The 18,946-nt window shown below is 51.5% G+C and overlaps 1 protein-coding gene across 2 annotated transcripts in view; it reads left to right on the top strand.

Annotated features, from left to right (window-relative positions):
* Positions 1-18,557, top strand: part of map1sa (microtubule-associated protein 1Sa) — a 42,093-nt gene extending 23,536 nt beyond the window's left edge. The window contains exons 3-8 of one of the 2 annotated variants that reach the window (XM_070859578.1): positions 3,673-3,755; positions 5,403-5,543; positions 8,509-10,540; positions 12,080-12,259; positions 15,775-15,995; positions 17,506-18,557. In XM_070859578.1, coding sequence (XP_070715679.1) covers positions 3,673-3,755; positions 5,403-5,543; positions 8,509-10,540; positions 12,080-12,259; positions 15,775-15,995; positions 17,506-17,661 — 2,813 coding nt within the window. In that variant the 3' untranslated portion in view covers positions 17,662-18,557. Of the gene's footprint in view, positions 1-3,672; positions 3,756-5,402; positions 5,544-8,508; positions 12,260-15,774; positions 15,996-17,505 lie in introns of both variants that reach the window. The other variant, XM_070859577.1, reaches the window with a different exon arrangement.
* Positions 18,558-18,946: the final 389 nt, after the last annotated feature.

Below are 18,946 nucleotides of genomic sequence, written 5' to 3' on the forward strand. Positions count from 1 at the left end.
CGTATGGGCACAAGAGGTCTCCTAGAATCTCTCTGCACAGGAGGAGGCCATTCGGCCCATCGTGCCCGTGCTGGCTCTTTGAAAGAGCATTCCAATCTGTCCCACTCCCCTACCACATAGCCATTCAAATTTTCCTCCAAGTATTTATCTGAAAGTCACTATTGAATCTGCTCCCACCATCCTTTCAGGCAGTGCGTTCCCGATCACAACAACTCTCTGCGTAAAAACAGTCTCCTCATCTCCCCCTCGGGTTCTTTTGCCGATTATCGTCAATCTGTGTCCCTCTGGTTACCGACCCTCCTGCCCCGGAAACACTTTCTCCTTATTTACTCTAAAACCCGTCAGAATTTTGAACACTAATTTTGAATATTAGATACCCTCTTTAAGTGTCTCTGTTCTAAGGAGAAAAGTCCCAGCTTCTCCAGTCTCCCCACATAACTGAGGTCCCTATTCCCTGGGACCATTCTGCTCCATCTCCTCCGCACCCTCTCCAAGGCCTTCACATCCTTCCTAAAGTGTGGGGCCCAAGTAGCGATGCGCTGATGTCAAACCTGTATGTTGTGGGGGTGAGGGAGGACTGGGGACTGGGAGGAGTTCCCCAGTGTTGAGGCCTTGGGGAAGAATGGGTTAAAGTTGGAGATGGGGCAATAGGTCGAGATTTCAGCAGTGAGAGAATCAAGGTAGAGGAAAACAGCAACAACTGTCTGCATTTATGTAGCTCCTTTGACGTACTAAAACATCCCAAGGTGCTTCCCCCCTCCCACCCCTTCCCCTTTGTATGTTTGTATACAGGGCCCTCGGTCAGACCCCATCTGGGGCACTGCATCAGTCCTGGGCCCCGCCCCTTGGGGAGGGTATATCGGCCTCGGAGGGGGAGCAGTGCAGAGTCACCAGGATGATACCGGGGCTGAAAGGGTTAAATCCCGAGGACAGGTTGCACAGACTGGGCCTGTATTCCCTCGAGTGTAGAAGATTACGGGATGATCTGATCGAGGTGTTTAAGATGATTAAAGGAGTTGATGGGGTAGATAGAGAGAAACTATTCCCTCTGGTGGGGGGAGTCCAGAACAAGGGGCAGGACCTTAAAATTAGAGCCAGGCCGTTCAGGGTGATGTCAGGGAGCACTTCTTCACACAAAGGGCAGTGTGTCGAAATCTCTACCTCCGATAAACGACTCAGACACCTTCAGCTCCGGCAGAAGTTTCTTTAATTTACTCGCTAGCAAGGGAAAGGTCACACTCGGAACATAAGAACATAAGAATTAGGAACAGGAGTAGGCCATCTAGCCCCTCGAGCCTGCTCCGCCATTTAACAAGATCATGGCTGATCTGGCCGTGGACTCAGCTCCACTTACCCGCCCGCTCCCCGTAACCCTTAATTCCCTTATTGGTTAAAAATCTGTCTATCTGTAACTTGAATACATTCAATGAGCTAGCCTCAACTGCTTCCTTGGGCAGAGAATTCCACAGATTCACAACCCTCTGGGAGAAGAAATTCCTTCTCAACTCTGTTTTAAATTGGCTCCCCCGTATTTTGAGGCTGTGCCCCCTAGTTCTAGTCTCCCTGACCAGTGGAAACAACCTCTCTGCCTCTATCTTGTCTATCCCTTTCATTATGTTAAATGTTTCTATAAGATCACCCCTCATCCTTTTGAACTCCAACGAGTAAAGACCCAGTCTACTCAATCTATCATCATAAGGTAACCCCCTCATCTCCGGAATCAGCCTCGTGAATCGTCTCTGTACCCCCTCCAAAGCTAGTATGTCCTTCCTTTAAGTAAGGTGACCAAAACTGCACGCAGTACTCCAGTCAATGGCTAAGTGAACACCTCCGCAATGGTACAGTTTCACGAGATATTTATGCAGTAAAATCCAAGTTATGGCCTCTCCCTGTGTATTGGCTCTGACTCGCAGTCAGTGAATACAGATAGAGAGTTAATTACTACATCCTTGTCCTGACATGGTTTCCAGATATTTCCTTTTGTCCTTTCCTGTTATTAGTTGGCCAACCGGCCATTACTCGATGAGAGTGTGGTAATGAGCAATTACCTGCCTTGCATTGTGTCAGGATTGTCCAGTTTCCTGGTCAGTTATCTTTTTGCATCAAATGGATGAGGTCTCTACAAGAGATAATGGCTGGTGGTTTGAGTACTGTCAAAAGGGTGGGGTGGAGTGGAACTGGTGTCGTTTAGACAATAGGAGAGCACCATGGGGGGGTACTTGTCTCAGCAGGACTTAGCTACCAGACAGCGAGGAGATATCCGCCATTTCAAGCCAGGTTTAGCTGTTTACACAAGCCGACTGCTTTATGCAGAAATTTCTGGAAGGACCAGGACTCCATTTTGTTATATATTGCAAAGGGCACAAAAATACCGCGTGGTATCAGCTTAGATAAAAATACATTTCCACAAGTGGGAATCTGGAACTCTCTCCCCCCAAAAAGCTGTAGAGGCCGGGGGTCAATTGGAGCTTTCAGGACTGAGGTCGATAAGAATTTTGATGGGTGAGGGATCAAGAGATGTGGAACAAGGGCGGGTAAATGGGGTTGAGGCACAGATCAGCCATGAACTGATTGAATGGCGGAACAGGCTCGAGGGGCTGAGTGGCCTGCTCCTGTTCGTATGTTGGTTTGTCTGATTTACAGAGCTTTAACCTACAGCACAATTAGTCACAGGCCCTGATTCATTATTTCCCTCCAGACAAGGGCAACGTTGAACGTTTAACCTTACAGCCTCTGATGATCTACAGGCCGCCGCTGATTAAAGAAGCTTCAGTGAATGAATCCACAGCTCAATCTCTGCAAAGCCTGGCGCTCGTCCCTGGTTGTCATCGAGCTTACAATCGTGGTTCTTGGGAACAGAAGTCATTCAGGAGAGTGGTTTTTTTTGGGGGGAGTGCGGGGGCAAGGCCAGTGATAGAGAACGACCCCGCCAATATTAGTGTCAGCCGGGGCTCAGTGGGCAGCGCTCTCACCTCTGAGTCAGAAGGTTGTGGGTTCAAGTCCCACTCCAGGGACTTGGGCCCAAAGATCTAGGCTGACACTGAGTGCTGAGGGGGTGCTGCCCTGTCAGAGGTGCTGTCTTTTGGATGAGATGTTAAATATCTACCCTCTCGGGGGTGGGAAGGGAAGGGGATTTCGCACATTAGAACAGTGACACCACTCCAAATGTACTTCCTTGGCTGTAAAGCACTTTGAGCCATCCGGTGGTCGTGAAAGGTGCGATATTACACAATCAAAAGCATTTGGATCCCATCTTGAGGGCGCCTGGCCTTTGGATCAGGGTAACCGGCTTAAGGAATCAACCACACTTGGGCTTGAAAGTGCAGGTATTACGTGCCAACCTAATGCAGGGCTGGTGAAAGGAGGGTCCCTGGGGGTCCGTTAATTGTGAGCCCGACTCCAGTCCGCTGGTCCAACACGGAGAGCTGCCCAGGTACTGCCAGCCCCCTTCGTTAACGTTTCTCGAATGGTTTTTATGGCGTTCTGCGCATCTGCCAATTTGAAGCTTCCAGTGCTGGGCACAGAGTGCCGGTAAAGCCGGCGGTGAGTGAAATTGTGCTAGATGTGGTTCAGCCAGGCAAGCTCCCACGCACTGCCTCTCTGGCCGGGTCCATGGGGTCCGCCCGCGTTCATGTTACTGTATTCAGTTTGTCCTTGTGTTCTGTGTCCTAGGCCAGAAGATTCTCCATCACCGCGGCGATGCCTTGGAAACACTAGTGCTGATAAACCCCTCCAATGAGTCGCTGTGTGCTGAGGTGAGGCATCAACTGCTCCTCTTTAACCTCATGACCCCTCTCTCTCCTCGCGCGTCCTCTCATATATCTCTCTATCCACATTTTTCCAGCTTTCCCTGCCCTCCGCTTCCCCTCCTGAAAGTGCTGTCCCCCGCTGGGGAATGGTTCCTCAGGTGACGATTGCCCTCTGGTACTAAATGGCCATAATTCATGTGAGTGTTGGACTATTCGACCGTGGGAGGTACCACAGTTGAGACCTGTCCTGTCTGCGCAGTAGCTGCTTTCCAGCAAGGGTCACTGGACCCCTCCCAGGCATGTACTAAAGGACCGTGCTTTGTCAGCACAGAGACTGGAGCCTCTTACATTGTCACATTCATTGGACAGCGAGTGCCAGCAGGCTCTTCGACTGTGGGGGTGGCACCACAGTGGAGTGCAGCCATCGGTGGCAGTCTTTGTTTTAAAGAGGTGGGTGGGAGCAGAGGTGTTGACTCATTTTATAAATCTTATGGAACGAAATGAAGTCGAGATGCGCACAGGTCCGGAATGGTCGGGGGCGGGGCGGGGTGGCGGGGGATTGTCCTAACTGGCTGCTTCTCTTCCCCGGTCCTGTCCGTGCCAGGATGGCCTTGGAGATGGAGCATGCGATCCGATGCCTTCCACAACCTTTGGGCACCGCAGGGTACGCTAGATACTGGTAATGACATTCCAGTGTAGTTATTGACGTCCCTTATGGTTCAGCTTTATTTTAAGCATCTTCAGTTTACTCAGCCATGTCCGCAGTGGCTGTGGGTAGCACTTTCGCCGGAGTCAGAAGATCGTGGGTTCACATCAGTGAGAATGCTGATTTAAAACCTTTATCTTACCCATAGTACGAATTAACTCCCAATTACCCACTCTAGAGATTTAAGCCGATATCCTGGTGCAGTACTGTCGGAGGGGCAGTACTGAGGGAGTGCCGCACTGTCGGAGGGGCAGTACTGAGGGAGTGCCGCACTGTCGGAGGGGCAGTACTGAGGGAGTGCCGCACTGTCGGAGGGGCAGTACTGAGGGAGTGCCGCACTGTCGGAGGGGCAGTACTGAGGGAGTGCCGCACTGTCGGAGGGGCAGTACTGAGGGAGCGCTGCACTGTCGGAGGGGCAGTACTGTTGAAGGTGCTGTCTTTCAGATGAGACGTTAAACCGAGGCCCCGTCTGCTCTCTCAGGTGGATGTAAAAGATCCCATGGCCATTATTTCGAACAAGAGCAGGAGAGTTCTCCCTGGTGTCCTGGGGCCAACAATCACTAAAACAGATTATCTGGCCTTTATCACATTGCTGTGTGTGGGAGCTTGCTGTGTGCAAATTGGCTGCCGCGTTTCCCACATTACAACAGTGACTACACTCCAAAAACAAAGATTGGCTATAAAGCGCTTTGGGACATCCTGAGGACATGAAAGGCGCTATATAAATGCAGGTCCTTTAATTGGGCCAATGGTTTGGTTGTGGGTGTACATGTGGTGCTGACTCCTCGTGTCACACTGGAGCAATTTGGAAGCCGCCCTGTCGGTGTGTGAACCTCGGCCCAGAGCAGCGGTTTGGAGCAGGAGGCTGCAATAACCCAACGCATTGTTATCTTTGAACGGGAGCCAGTTCCAGGCCGTGGCTGATTCCTGTGTTGTGTTGTTTCCAGGTGCAGACTCTGATCTCGGCGGCCTCGCGACACAAGCTGCTGGTGTTGGCCGGCCCGTGTCTGGAGGAATCGGGTGATCTACTCCTTCAGAAAGGATCCTTCACGCTCCAGGACTTCATCCAGATCTTCTCGGACACAAAGGTTGTCCCCAGCAAAGCTCCATCTCTTTAATCGTCAACCATGTTGCCTGCTTCACCGTCTCGTGCATTCAATGATCTTGAGAAATGCATCTTCGTTTAGCCCTTGGGCTGCCAGTGCCTCTCCACTGGAAGCTTTCTCCGCACTCTGTATCTAACCCTGTGCTGTACCTGCCCTGGGAGTGTTTGATGGGACAGTGTAGAGGGAGCTTTACTCTGTATCTAACCCCCTGTACCTGCCCTGGGAGCGTTTGATGGGACAGTGTAGAGGGAGCTTTACTCTGTACCTAACCCTGTGCTGTACCTGCCCTGGGAGTGTTTGATGGGACAGTGTAGAGGGAGCTTTACTCTGTATCTAACCCCGTGCTGTACCTGCCCTGGGAGTGTTTGATGGGACAGTGTAGAGGGAGCTGTACTCTGTATCTAACCCATGCTGTACCTGCCCTGGGAGTGTTTGATGGGACAGTGTAGAGGGAGCTTTACTCTGTATCTAACCCCGTGCTGTACTTGGCCTGGGAGTGTTTGATGGGACAGTGTAGAGGGAGCTTTACTCTGTATCTAACCCCGTGCTGTACCTGCCCTGGGAGTGTTTGATGAGACAGTGTAGAGGGAGCTTTACTCTGTATCTAACCCGTGCTGTACCTGCCCTGGGAGTGTTTGATGGGACAGTGTCGAGGGAGCTTTACTCTGTATCTAACCCCGTGCTGTACCTGCCCTGGGAGTGTTTGATGGGACAGTGTAGAGGAGCTTTAATTAGGAACTTGCTCAACACATGGAATGGGTACTTTGGCCACAAAGGAATGAGATTCTGAATCATGAATAATAATCAAGCTTTAACCGGTTATGTTTGTGCTGGGATTACTCGTGAAGTTGAGCAGTAAGCGCTTGCTGGGCGAACATTTAAACCATAGCAGTTCATAGCGTGAACATTAACTGACTGCTTCTAGCTGGTGTCAGTAAGTGACCGTGACGCTATCTGATTATCATTATTGATCCAGCAGTTCACGCATGTTCTTTTGGGAAGGAAACCTGCCGTGCTTACCCGGTCTGGGCCTACTTGTGACTCCAGTCCCACACCATTGTGCTTGACTCTTCGCTGCCCCCTGTAGCAAGCCCCTCAGTTGTGTCAAACCTGCTGCTACAATCCTAACAGCACTGTGGGAGCCCCTTCACCACACGGACTGCAGCGGTTCAAGGCGGCGGCTCACCACCACCTTCTCAAGGGGTAATTAGGGATGGGCAATAAATGCCGGCCTTGCCAGCGACGCCCACATCCTGCGATGATTTTTTAAAAAATGGCAGCTATGCGACACGATCGGAAACAGACATAAATACTCGATGCTGGGTTTTGATTACCCACTCCCAATGGACTGATGAACATTGTTTTTAAAACGAGAATCCTCAAATGGAGACCATTTCCCTTGGTACAGAACACCACGAACCCAACGGGAACAGAAACAAGGGCTAGGAAAACTGAAAAGTAGAATAATAGAATGTTACAGCACAGAATTTAATAGCCAGAGTGATCTGGATCGATCGCCTAGATGGGTCGGCAAGGAATTTCCCAGATTTTTTTTTCCCCCCCAAATTTTAATCTCTCTTTTTTTTGCCTCTCCCGGGAGATCCTGTGGTTTCAGGTGGGGTGGAGTGTATATGTTGTGATATACAAGCTATCGCCATTGTGTGGGACAGGCTGGATGGACCAGGCGGTCTTTATATGTCCGTATGTAGAAGGAGGCCATTCGGCCCATCATGCCTGTGCCGGCTCTTTGGAAAAATGAGTCCCAATTCCCCATTGGAAAGTCACTATTGAATCTGCTCCCACCGCCCTTTCAGGCAGCGCGTTCCCGATCACAACAACTCTCTGCGTAAAAACAGTCTCCTCATCTCCCCCTCTGGTTCTATCGCCGATTTATCGTCAATCTGTGTCCCTCTGGTTATCCACCCTCCTGCCCCCGGGGAATAGTTGCTCCTTATTTACTCTGTCAAAACCCTTTCTGATTTTGAAGACCTCTAGCAAATCTGCCCTTAACCTTCTCTGCTCCAAGGAGAACAACCCCAGCTTCTCCAATCTCTGCACATAACTGAAGTCCCTCATCCCTGGGCCATTCTGGTCAATCTCCTCCGCACCCTCTCCAAAGCCTTCACATCCTTCCTCAAGTGCGGGGCCCAAGTAGTGATGAGCTGATGTCAAACCTGTATGTTGTGGGGTGGGGGGGGGACTGGGAGGAGTTCTCCAGTGTTGAGGCCCTGGGGAAGAATGGGTTAAAGTTGGAGATGGGGCAATAGGTCGAGATTTCAGCAGTGAGAGAATCAAGGTAGAGGAAAACAACAACAACTTGCTTTGTATAGTGCCTTTAACATAGTGAAACGTCCCACGGCGCTTCACAGCAGCGATTATGAATTAAAATCTGACACCAAGGCACATAAGCAGGTATTAGGGCAGGTGATCAAAAGCTTGGTCAATGAGGTAGGTTTTAAGGAGAGAGAGGTGGAGACATGTGGGGAGGAATCTCAGAGCTTCGGGCCCAGACAGCTGAAGGCACGGCCGCCAATGGTCGGCCAAAGGAAATCGGGGGATGGACAAGTGGCCAGAATTACAGGAGTACAGAGATTTCTGAGGGTGTAGGGCTGAAGGGGGTCAGAGATGGGGGGGGGGGGTGTCGGGGCTGGAGGGGGTCAGAGATGGGGAGCGGTGTCGGGGCTGGAGGGGGTTAGAGATCGGGAAGGGTGTAGGGCTGGAGGAGGTTACAGAGGTAGGGAGGGGCGAGGGCATGGAGGGTTTTGAACACGAGGATGAGAATTTTGCGTGTTGTCGGACCGGGGGCCAATGTCGATCGGTGAGCACGGGGTTGAACGGTGTTTGCTCTGAGTTGGGATACGGGTAGCGGAGTGTTGGATGAGCTTGAGTTTACAGAAATGTGTGTCGGATGATGAATTAATGAGTTGCCGATTTGGTTTGCTCCTAGATCGGAGAGTTGTTGAGCGCCACGCCGCCCACCGACAAGGCCAGTCTCACCCTCGCCTGCCCCAACCTGGGAGAGTGGAAGACCTCGAGCCTGGAGAGGCACAGCCTGCAGGAGTTCATCGAGATCAAGCTGAACCCTGCAGTCGCGCTGCCGGGGATGGAGGGGCTACAGGAGTTCCTCGAGTACCTCTCCGAATCGGTGGAGTCGTCGTCTCCCTTCGACCTGCTGGAGCCCCCAGCGACGGTGGGCTTCCTGAAGCTTTCCAAACCGTGCTGCTACATCTTCCCGGGGGGGCGGGGTGACTCTGCATTCTTCGCCATCAACGGTTTCAACATCCTGGTGGACGGGGGCTCGGACCAGAAGTCCTCGTTCTGGAAACTGGTGCGCCACTTGGACAGGATCGATTCCGTCCTGCTCACCCACATCGGGACTGACAACTTGCCCGGGGTCAACAGCCTGTTGCAGAGGAAGCTGGCGGAGCTGGATGAGGACGAGTCGCAAGGCTCCGAGATGAACGGCGACTGGGCGAAGCACCTCATCTCCCCCGAGATCGGCGTCATGTTTCTCAATGCGCCCGAGCGACTCCAACATATTGCAAGAAATAACGTGCGTCGCAGTGTAGACGAGGTTAGTGTGATGCTTCAATACCTGGACCAATTGGGCATTAACCCACTGCCGCTCTATAGGAATGTGGGCAACTCTGTCGAGCCGATAATTCTCTTTCAAAAAATGGGCGTTGGCCGCCTGGAGATGTATGTCCTTAACCCGAGTAAAGGCAGCAAGGAATTTGACTACTTGATGCAGCAGTGGACAGGCAATGGTTGGCCGAAAGGTGGGGACATTCCAATTCAGTGCCTGGTGTCCATTTGTGCTTTGGTCGTGTGGCATCCAGCGAGTCGGGTAGAGAAAATCATCCGTGTGCTCTTTCCCGGCTGTGCTCCTCAAAACAAGATCCTGGAGGGCCTGGAGAGGCTCAAGCACCTGGACTTCTTGAAGCAGCCTGCGGCCACACGCAGCGAGCTGGAAGCTCTCCACAAGGAGAAGAGCGCCAAGCCGAAACGGGCAGACAGTCGGGAGAGCCTGAAGGGCGTTGGCAAAGGGTCGTCCGGCCTGGCGGGGTCGAGGCCGGGCTCCGCCAAGGACAAAGCGGTGAGGAAGGACAAGCCTGGGAAAACGGGAGCTGACGCGGCAGCGGCGGGCGAGGGAGCGAAGGATTCTCATGCCAACCCGTCGGCGGTGCCAAAGGCCAGGGAGGAAGCCAACAACGGACCGAGAGCCGACACCAAGCCAAAGCCGTCCAAGGAGAAACCCCAAAGGAAAGAGATCAAGCCGACGAAGCTGGAAGAGAACAAGGAGGTGAAAGTCTCCAAGAGGGACGAAAGAAAAGACGCGGAGGAAAATAAGGCGGTGAGAAAAGACTCGGCAAAGCAAGTCAAGAAGGTGGAGCCGAAAAGGGACGTTAAAAAGGACGAGAGGACTGGAGTGAAGGCCCCCGTTAAAAAATTGCCCGCAGTTTCTGCTGAGGGCAGGAAGACTTCAGCGAAAGCCAATGTGCCAAGCAAAGAGGCGCCCGGGTCTAAGGAGGCCAAAAAAGATCGGGCCCCTTCAGCAAAAGGCCCTGCCAAAGCCAGGTCTGGGGCTCCGAAGAAGGACGCAGAACACAAGCCAGCTCCTGCCAGTGTGTCCCTCGCTGAGAAGGGAGTGGAGGCCGGAGCTTCCAAGATGTCAACGCCGGAGGACATGACGGCGGAATTCGAGAAGCTGGAGCGGGAGGCGCGGGCAGGCGGGGCGGCTGTGCCCAACCAGGCCAAAGGGGCGGCGGATGGACACGAGAGGAAGGCGGTGGCCCCAGGCGAGTCCTCTCCCGACGAGGGTTTCACCACAATGGAGAACGAAAGCGAGCTGGAGTCCTCTCCACAGGACGACGGGCAGGGCGCCAGCGCGACGGAAAGCGAAGACGCGGCGATGCTGCAGGAGTGGCCTGAGCTGTGCGAGGGAGGCAAGGGCCTGGGAGAGAAGCCAGAAGCCAGAGGTAATGCCGAGGCCGAATGCGCTCAAGGTATGATTAGAATTAATGGTCTGGTCTGTGGTACTGAAAATGAAGATGGTTTTGAGATGGAAAGTCCCGATAAGTTCAGGTATTTTGAGGAGAAGCTGAGCCCAGGTAGGAACATGGCCGCCCTCTCACCTCTTGCAAAAACCCCAAGGAGTGATCGTAGTGTTAATTTTGACCTCACACCAACTGAGCTCGGGCCACCAGATGAAATTAGAGGGCCATTGTCCGGTAACAACCAGGAGAATCTGGAGGACCATTGTGCGAGCTCCGAGGAGAAGACCCTGGAGATGGTCTCACCTCCAGGATCTGGGCCGGCCAGTGCAGGCCACACCCCTTTTCATCAATCACCAATTGATGAGATCATTCCTAGAAATGAAGATGGGTTAATTGAGAGAGTTTCCAGTCTTCTCAATGAGGAGAACCAGTTGAACAATTCTTGTAATAAGCCTTTAGATGGAGGACCCCAGTCAAATACACGAGCGCCATTTGAAAATGCCAATGTGCCGTTGGACAGACATACTGGCTTCCTGACCTTGAGTCCATTCAAGGAAGCTGTCTCCGATGTCTCACCAACTCTGACCACCCCTTCTCTGCCTGCCGAAGTCGGCTCTCCTCACTCCACCGAAGTGGACGAGTCTCTGTCCGTCTCCTTTGAACAGGTTCTGCCGCCTCTGAGTGAAGCTCTCTCCTCTCCTCGAGAGGACAATCAGAGGGGACCCCCCAACGGTCTTTCTCCTGAATACGAAGCCTTCTCCGGGAAGGGCGACCCTCACGGCATGAGTCTGCCCTTGAAGTCGTTGCAAGATCCGTTCCGGCCTCCACCAGTGCCGCTGCTCCACGGTCCGGTGGATGGCAATTGCGCGCTCACTCAGGGCGACGGAGTAGACGGGCATTTGCCGTTTGTGGCAGGGCTCCCCTCCGAGTCCCCTCATGATGTTGACCTGTGCCTCGTGTCACCTTGTGAGTTTAAGCACCCAAAGACCGAACTCTCCCCCTCCTTCGTCAACCCCAGCCCGCGGGACCTGTCTGACGACAGCGACCTATCCCAGGAGTTCGCCAAGCCTGTGGCCCAAAGGAAAGGCCACAAGTCTGCTTCCAACAGGAAGGCACCGCCGGACGAGCTGACCCCGACCTCCACCAGTGCGTCCCTGCCAACTCGCTCGGGTTCCGATGTCCCGCCCGGGACGGAGGAGTGCCCGTCCATCACCGCTGACGGGGGCATCGACTCCGAGGACGATTCGGAGAGCCTTCCCGCGGACAGGTCTGCCTCTGGCGCTTCACAGCCTCCCGCGTCATCCAGGCCCCCCGACCCTCCGCCTGCCCCAATGAAAGACCCCCACCCTCCCTCGCCCCAGCCTGGCATCTGTATGGTAGACCCCGAGGTTCTGACCCAGAACTCTAACAATGACGTCGCGGAGAGGACAAAAGGCAAAAGGTTGGGTTCGAAGCAGAGTTTGGGCTCCGCAGCGCGAAAAGGTGAAAACACTAAACAACCGAATCTCTTCAAACCAAAAGGTCCCCCACCGATGTCTAAAGACGTGGACAAATCGGCTACAGGCGGCAAGAGTGACCAGCCTGGAAAAGTTTTCCGGGTAAATTCCAACCAGTCCATCAATTCGGAGGACAAGAAGGGAAGGAATTCTCAAGCCACAAGTTCCAGACCAGCTCACAGCGCATCTCGCAGCAGAGCCACAGGTCAGTGACAGAGCACAGGTGAGATCGGCACAATCCCAGAATCTTGCTGCACAGGAGGCCATTCGGCCCATCGTATCCGTGTCTGCTCTTTTGAAACAACACCCCCCCCACCCCCCACCCTGAAGATATTGAGGGGTCCGTGTACGCAGATCACTCAAATGTCGTGGTCAGGTACAAAAATTAATCAAAAAGGCTAATTGATATAATCCATGGCTCAGTGGGCAGCTCTCTCGCCTCTGAGTCAGAAGGTTGTGGGTTCAAGTCCCACTCTAAGGACTTGGCAATAAATCTAGGTTGACACTCCAGTGTAGTGCTGAGGGAGCGCTGTCTTTCGGATGAGACATTAAACTGAGGCCCCGTCTGCTCTCAAGTGGATGTAAAAGATCCCATGGCACTATTTCAAAGAGCAGGGGAGTTCTCCCTGGTATATTGGGGCTAATATTTATCCCTCAATCAACATCACTAAAACAGATTATCTGGTCATTATCACATTGCTGTGTGTGGGAGCTTGCTGTGTGCAAATTGGCTGCCGCGTTTCCCACATTACAACAGTGACTACACCAAAAGTACTTCATTGGCTGTGAAGTGCTTTGAGATATCCAATGGGCATGAAAGGCGCTATATAATTGCAAGTCTTTTTCTTTAATGGAATGTTAGCCTTTATAATGAGGACTAGAATATAGTTTTGCTACAGCTATAAAAAGCCCTGGTTAGACCACACTTGGAGCACTGTGTACAGTTCTAGGCTCCGCTCCTTAGGAAGGATATATTGGCCTTGGAAGGAGCGCAGCCCAGATTCAGCAGAATGTTACCCAGGGCTCCAAGGATTAGATTTGAGAGGAGAGACTACATAAACTAGGCTTGTGTTCCTTGGCATATAGAAGGTTAAGGGGTGATTTGATTTGAGGCTTTTAGGATTTTGATAGGTAAAATCGAGAGAAATGTTTTCCGTTGGTGGGGAAGTCTAGGACAAATGGACAGAACCTTCAAATCGGAGCCAGGCTGTTCAGGAGGAAAGTTCGGAAACACTTCACACACTGGGTGGTAGCAGTGTGGAACTCTCCCACAAAAAGCAATCAATGCCAGCTCAATTAATCATTGAGATCGATTAGATTTTTGCTCGACAGGGGATATGGAGCCAAGGCAGGGAGGTTGGAGTTAGGATACAGATCAGCCATGCTCTCATTGGATGGTGGAATAGGCTCGAGGGGATGAATAGCCTCCTCCTGATCCTATTGGGCACCGGAGCGATCACTATTTATTTCTGTTTCTGATGCCTGCCTTTTTTGAAGGAAAGGGCTGGTTGGCTGTCTCGGGCATGACTGTGTCTGTCATAGAAACATAGAAAGTAGGTGCAGGACTAGGCCATTCGGCCCTTCGAGCCTGCACCACCATTCAATATGATCATAGCTGATCATGCAACTTCAGTACCCCATTCCTGCCTTCTCTCCATACCCCATGATCCCTTTCACCATAAGGACCATATCTAACGAATTGGCCTCAACAACTTTCTGTGGTAGAGAATTCCACAGGTTCACCACTCTCTGGGTGAAGAAGTTTCTCCTCATCTCGGTCCTAAATGGCTTACCCCTTATCCTTAGACTGTGACCCCTGGTTCTGGACTTACCCAACATCGGGAACATTCTTCCTGCATCTAACCTGTCTAAACCCGTCAGAATTTTATATGTTTCTATGAGATCCCCTCTCATTCATCTAAATTCCAGTGAATACAAGCCCAGTCGATCCAAATGTCAGTCCTGCCATCCCAGGAATCAGTCTGGTGAACCTTCGCTGCACTCCCTCAATAGCAAGAATGTCCTTCCTCAGATTAGGAGACCAAAACTGTACACTATACTCAGTGTGGTCTTACCAAGACCCTGCACAACTGCAGTAAGACCTCCCTGCTCCTATACTCAAATCCCCTCGCTATGAAGGGCGACATGCCATTTTATTTCTTTACTGCCTGCTGTACCTGCATGTCTACCTTGAATGACTGACGTACTATGACACCCAGGGCTTGTTGCACCTCCCCTTTTTACTAATCTGTCACCATTCAGATATTCTGCCTTCCTGTTTTTGCCACAAGTGGATAACCTCACATTTATCCACATTATACTGTATCTGCCATGTATTTGCCCACTCACCTAACCTGTCCAAGTCACCCTGCAGCCTCCTCACAGCTCGCACCGCCACCCAGCTTAGTGTCATCTGCAAACTTGGAGATATTACATTCAGTTCCTTGTTTCAGCCGTGGCTCAGTGGGCAGCACTCTCGCTTCTGAGTCAGAAGGTTTGTGGGTTCAAGCCCCACTGTTCTGACGGCCTAGATTGAGATCTGAGCACCTACTTGGTAGCAGGTGTTCTCTCTCTTCTCTCTTTCTCTTTTTTCTTTCTCCTCTTTTTTCTCTCTTTCTCTTTTTTCTCTCTCTCTCTCTCTCTCTCTTTTTTCTCTCTTTCTCTTTTTTCTCTCTTTCTTTCTCTTTTTTCTCTCTTTCTTTCTCTTTTTTCTCTCTTTCTCTTTTTTCTCTCTTTCTCTTTTTTCTCTCTTTCTCTTTTTTCTCTCTTTCTCTTTTTTCTCTCTTTCTCTTTTTTCTCTCTTTCTCTTTTTTCTCTCTTTCTCTTTTTTCTCTCTTTCTCTTTTTTCTCTCTTTCTCTTTTTTCTCTCTTTCTCTTTTTTCTTTCTCTCTCTTTTTTTTTCTCTCTTTCTCTTTTTTTTTCTCTTTTTTTTCTCCTTTTTTTTCTCTCTTTCTCTTGTTTTTTTTCTCTCTTTCTCTTTCTCGTTTTTTTTTCTCTCTCTTTCTCCTCTTCTCCCCCCCCCCCCCCCCCCCCAAAAAAAAACGAGTGGGGGACAAGTGCCATTTCCCCAAAACTGGGCCATAATAGGAGACAACCAATCACTGCCAGTCTATTACCGACGGGGGGGGAGGGGCAATGAATGTCGTCCTGTTCTGCAACGTCAGAATTATTAGCCGCGGTTCTCCTCGAGTGTTGGGTGTGGTTCAGTAGGTAGCACTCGCCTGAGTCGGAAGGTTGTGGGTTCAAGTCCCACTTCAGAGTCTTGAGCACATAAATCCAGGCTGACACCCGCAGTGCTGAGGGAGTGCCGCACTGTCGGAGGTGCCGTCTTTCGGATGAGTCGTTAAACCGAGGCCCCGTCTGCTCTCTCAGGTGGATCCTATGGCACTATTTTGAAGAAGAGCAGGGGAGTTATCCCCGGTGTCCTGACCAATATTTATCCCTCAATCAACATCACAAAAACAGATTATCTGGTCATTATCACATTGCTGTTTGTGGGAACTTGCTGTGTACAAATTTGATGCCGCATTTCCCACATTACAACAGTGACTACACTTCAAAAGTACTTCATTGGCTGTAAAGTGCTTTGCGACATCCGGTAGTCGTGAAAGGCGCTATATAAATGCAAGTCCTTTTAAAATATATAATGAGGTCTTGATGCCATCGCTCTCCGCCAGGACCCAGAGACCCTTCTCATGCGATGCATTGTTGCTGTTGCAGGTGCAGTGAGTAAGGGACCCCCCATGGGACCCCCTGTGTACGTCGATCTTGCCTACGTCCCCAACAGCTACGGTGCCCGGACCATCGACTCAGACTTTTTCAGACAGCTGCGATCTTCGGTCTACGTCATCAGTGGGGACGACCCCCAGAAAGCGGGGGCGATGAGGAGCATCTTGGACTCGCTCCTGGAAGGAAAAGCGGTGTGGGGGAATAATGTCCAGGTGAGGAGGTTCTGGTTAATGGTTACCGGTCCGCCAACCCCTCGATTTCAAAATTCTCGGCCTTGTTTCCAAATCACTCCATGGCCTCGCCCCTCCCTATCTCTGTAATCTCCTCCAGCCCCACAACCCTCCGAGATCTCTGCGCTCCTCCATTTCTGCCCTCTTGAGCATCCCCGATTTCCATCGCTCCACCATTGGTGGCCGTGCCTTCAGCTGCTTGGGTCCCAAGCTCTGGAATTCCCTCCCAAACCACCACCACCTCCTCCTCCTCCTTAAAACCTCCCTCTTTGACCAAGGGTTTGTCACCTGTCCTAATATCTCCTTATGTGGCTCGGTGTCACATTTTGTCTGATACTCCTATGAGCCATTGGGCCATTTTACTACATTAAAGGCACTGTATAAATGCCAGTGCGGGATTGCGGCACTGTCGGAGGGGCCTTCATTAGGATGAGATGTTAAATCGAGCCCCCGTTTGCCCCCTCGGGTGGATGTATAAGATCCCACAACCACCACTATTTTGAAGAAGCACGGAGTTCTCCCTGGTGACCTAGGGCCAATACTTATCTCTCAACCAATATCAGCAACCGATGATCTGATCATTATCACATTGCTGTTTGTCGGAGCTCGCTGTGTGTCAATTGGCTGCCGTGTTTCCTACATTACAACCGTGACTACACTTCAAAAGTACTTCATTGGCTGTAAAGCGCTTTAGGATGTCCTGAGGTCGTGAAAGGCGCTATAGAAATGCAAGCCTGTATTTACTCCCACCTTGGCACTTAATGACACAATGGGTCTCCTCCTACTGTAACTTCCGCTTTTTCCACGCTGTTGAGGTTAAGTAACGGTAAGATTATTTTTTTTAGCAACAGCAAGCGGCCATTAGGCCCAACAAACCTGTTCCCTTTTCATAGAACTACCCCCAGCTCTCCAATGACTGACATTCCAGAGACTTGAGCACAAAAATCTAGGCTGATACTCCCAGTGCAGTACTGAGGGAGCGCCGCACTGTTGGAGGTGCCGTCTTTCAGATGAGACGTTAAACCGAGACCCCATCTGCCCTCTCCGGTGGATGTAAAAGATCCCATGGCCACTATTGGAAGAAGAGCAGGAGAATTCTCCCCCAGTGTCCTGGGGCCATTATTAATCCCTCAATCAACAGCACTAAAACAGATTTATCACATTGCTGTTTGTGGGAGCTTGCTGTGCGCATTTTGGCTGCCACATTTCCCACATTACAACAGCGACCACACTTCAAAAGTACTTCATTGGCTGTAAAGCACTTTGGGGCTTCCTGAGGTCATGTAAGGCGCTATAGAAATGCAAGTTATCTTTTTTTTCGTATCCCTCAAACTTTTCTCTCTCCAGACAGCATCGCTCGAATGGCCTCGAGTCCACTTGTATCGTCCAATGCAATGCCCTTCCCCAGTAACTCTTTCCACGGGGTCTTCTAAAGTTCTGGAATGTTCTTTACTGGAGATTGGCCGTCTTTAATCGACCCTTCTCTTTGCAGGTCACCATAATCCCGACCTTCGACTCCCCGATCATGCACACGTGGTACCAGGAGACGCATGGGAGGCAACAGTCCCTGAACATCACCGTGTTGGGCAGCAACAGCACCGTCGTCATGCAAGAGGAGACTTTCCCGGCGTGCAAAGTCGAATTCTGATCGCGGGCGTACGTGCGGCTGGAACTCCTTTGAGCGCACTCCGCCTTTGCCCTGGGCAGGGAGTTCCACCCCCTGTTGTTTTTTCTTCTTCTCTCCTCCTCTTTCTTCGCCCCCCCCACCCCAGTCTATCCAAGGCAATACATAGCCCCTGTTTCTGGAGTGTGTTTTTCTAGTGACGTAATGCACGTGAATCCCCCCCACACATTTTTCCAGTTCGTGTGATGCATTTTTTTTAAAGTTGCACAATCGTACCAGGCCCCGGGCTCAGAATTTTCTGGAACGCCAGCGAACTGGGTGAGAGGCCGGGACTGTGGCCATGGGTGGGCACGGGGGCCAAGAGCCAATTGGGACCAAGGGTTTAAAATGGCACTGGTGGCCACCAAATACTTTGGAGTGGTGGCCATGTGTTCTTTTTTTAAAACCAGTTTTTTGTGTCTTGTGCTATTGTCCAATATTGACAACTTTGTGGACACAGGAAGAAAGGCCGTGGATTTAAACCATCATTGGTTGCTGTGAGTGGAACTGGGATGATTTTGCTATGGTTTTGGATGGACTGACATTTTTCCTTACTAGTTCTTCAATTACAGCCCTCGGTCTATAGCCTTGGTCTATGGCCAGTGAGGTCTCTGGTATAGGAACCAGTCACGAGACTGTGCCTGCCTTTATTTTTCTTGGCTAGTCACGGTTATAGTTTAGAATTGCAACAATATAAAATGTCTCACCTGGGCGTTAATCTCTTTCCCTCCCCCCTTCCCCCCTTTCCCCCACCCCGCAGGAGTTGACATGCTGAGGTACGGGTTCCGTGGGTGTTTGAGCCAAGTGACCAATTCTTCATGCAAGTCTAGACGGCGGGAGTCCATACACAATTCAACCTGGGTGGGGGGAGGAGGGTTGAGGGTGAGGTGGGGGTGTGAAGGGGGGGGGGGTGAAGTTGGGTGCTGTGAGGGGGGTGGGGGGAGGAGAGTTGAGGGCGAGGTTTGGGGGGGGGGGGGGAGTGGGTGGTGAAGTTGGGTGGTGTGAAGGGGGTGGGGGGTGAAGTTGGGTGCTGTGAGGGGGGGTGGGAGGAGGAGGGTTGAGGGTGAGGTGGGGACGGTAAGGGAGGGCCAAGTGGCTAAGCAGGTTTTGACTGAACCTCGTATCTATGCCCAGGAACAATCTCCTGGACTGGGCCCCACAAACGGTGCCAGGGATTAGATGCTCTCTGCTCCGCTGGGCATCTGTTTTGGACTAACCCTGTGGCCAAATGGACTGGGGCCCTGTGACAGATTCGGCCCAAAGCTGGATG

Source organism: Pristiophorus japonicus, chromosome 18, assembly GCF_044704955.1.
Source record: "Pristiophorus japonicus isolate sPriJap1 chromosome 18, sPriJap1.hap1, whole genome shotgun sequence".
Classification (NCBI taxonomy): domain Eukaryota; kingdom Metazoa; phylum Chordata; class Chondrichthyes; family Pristiophoridae; genus Pristiophorus; species Pristiophorus japonicus.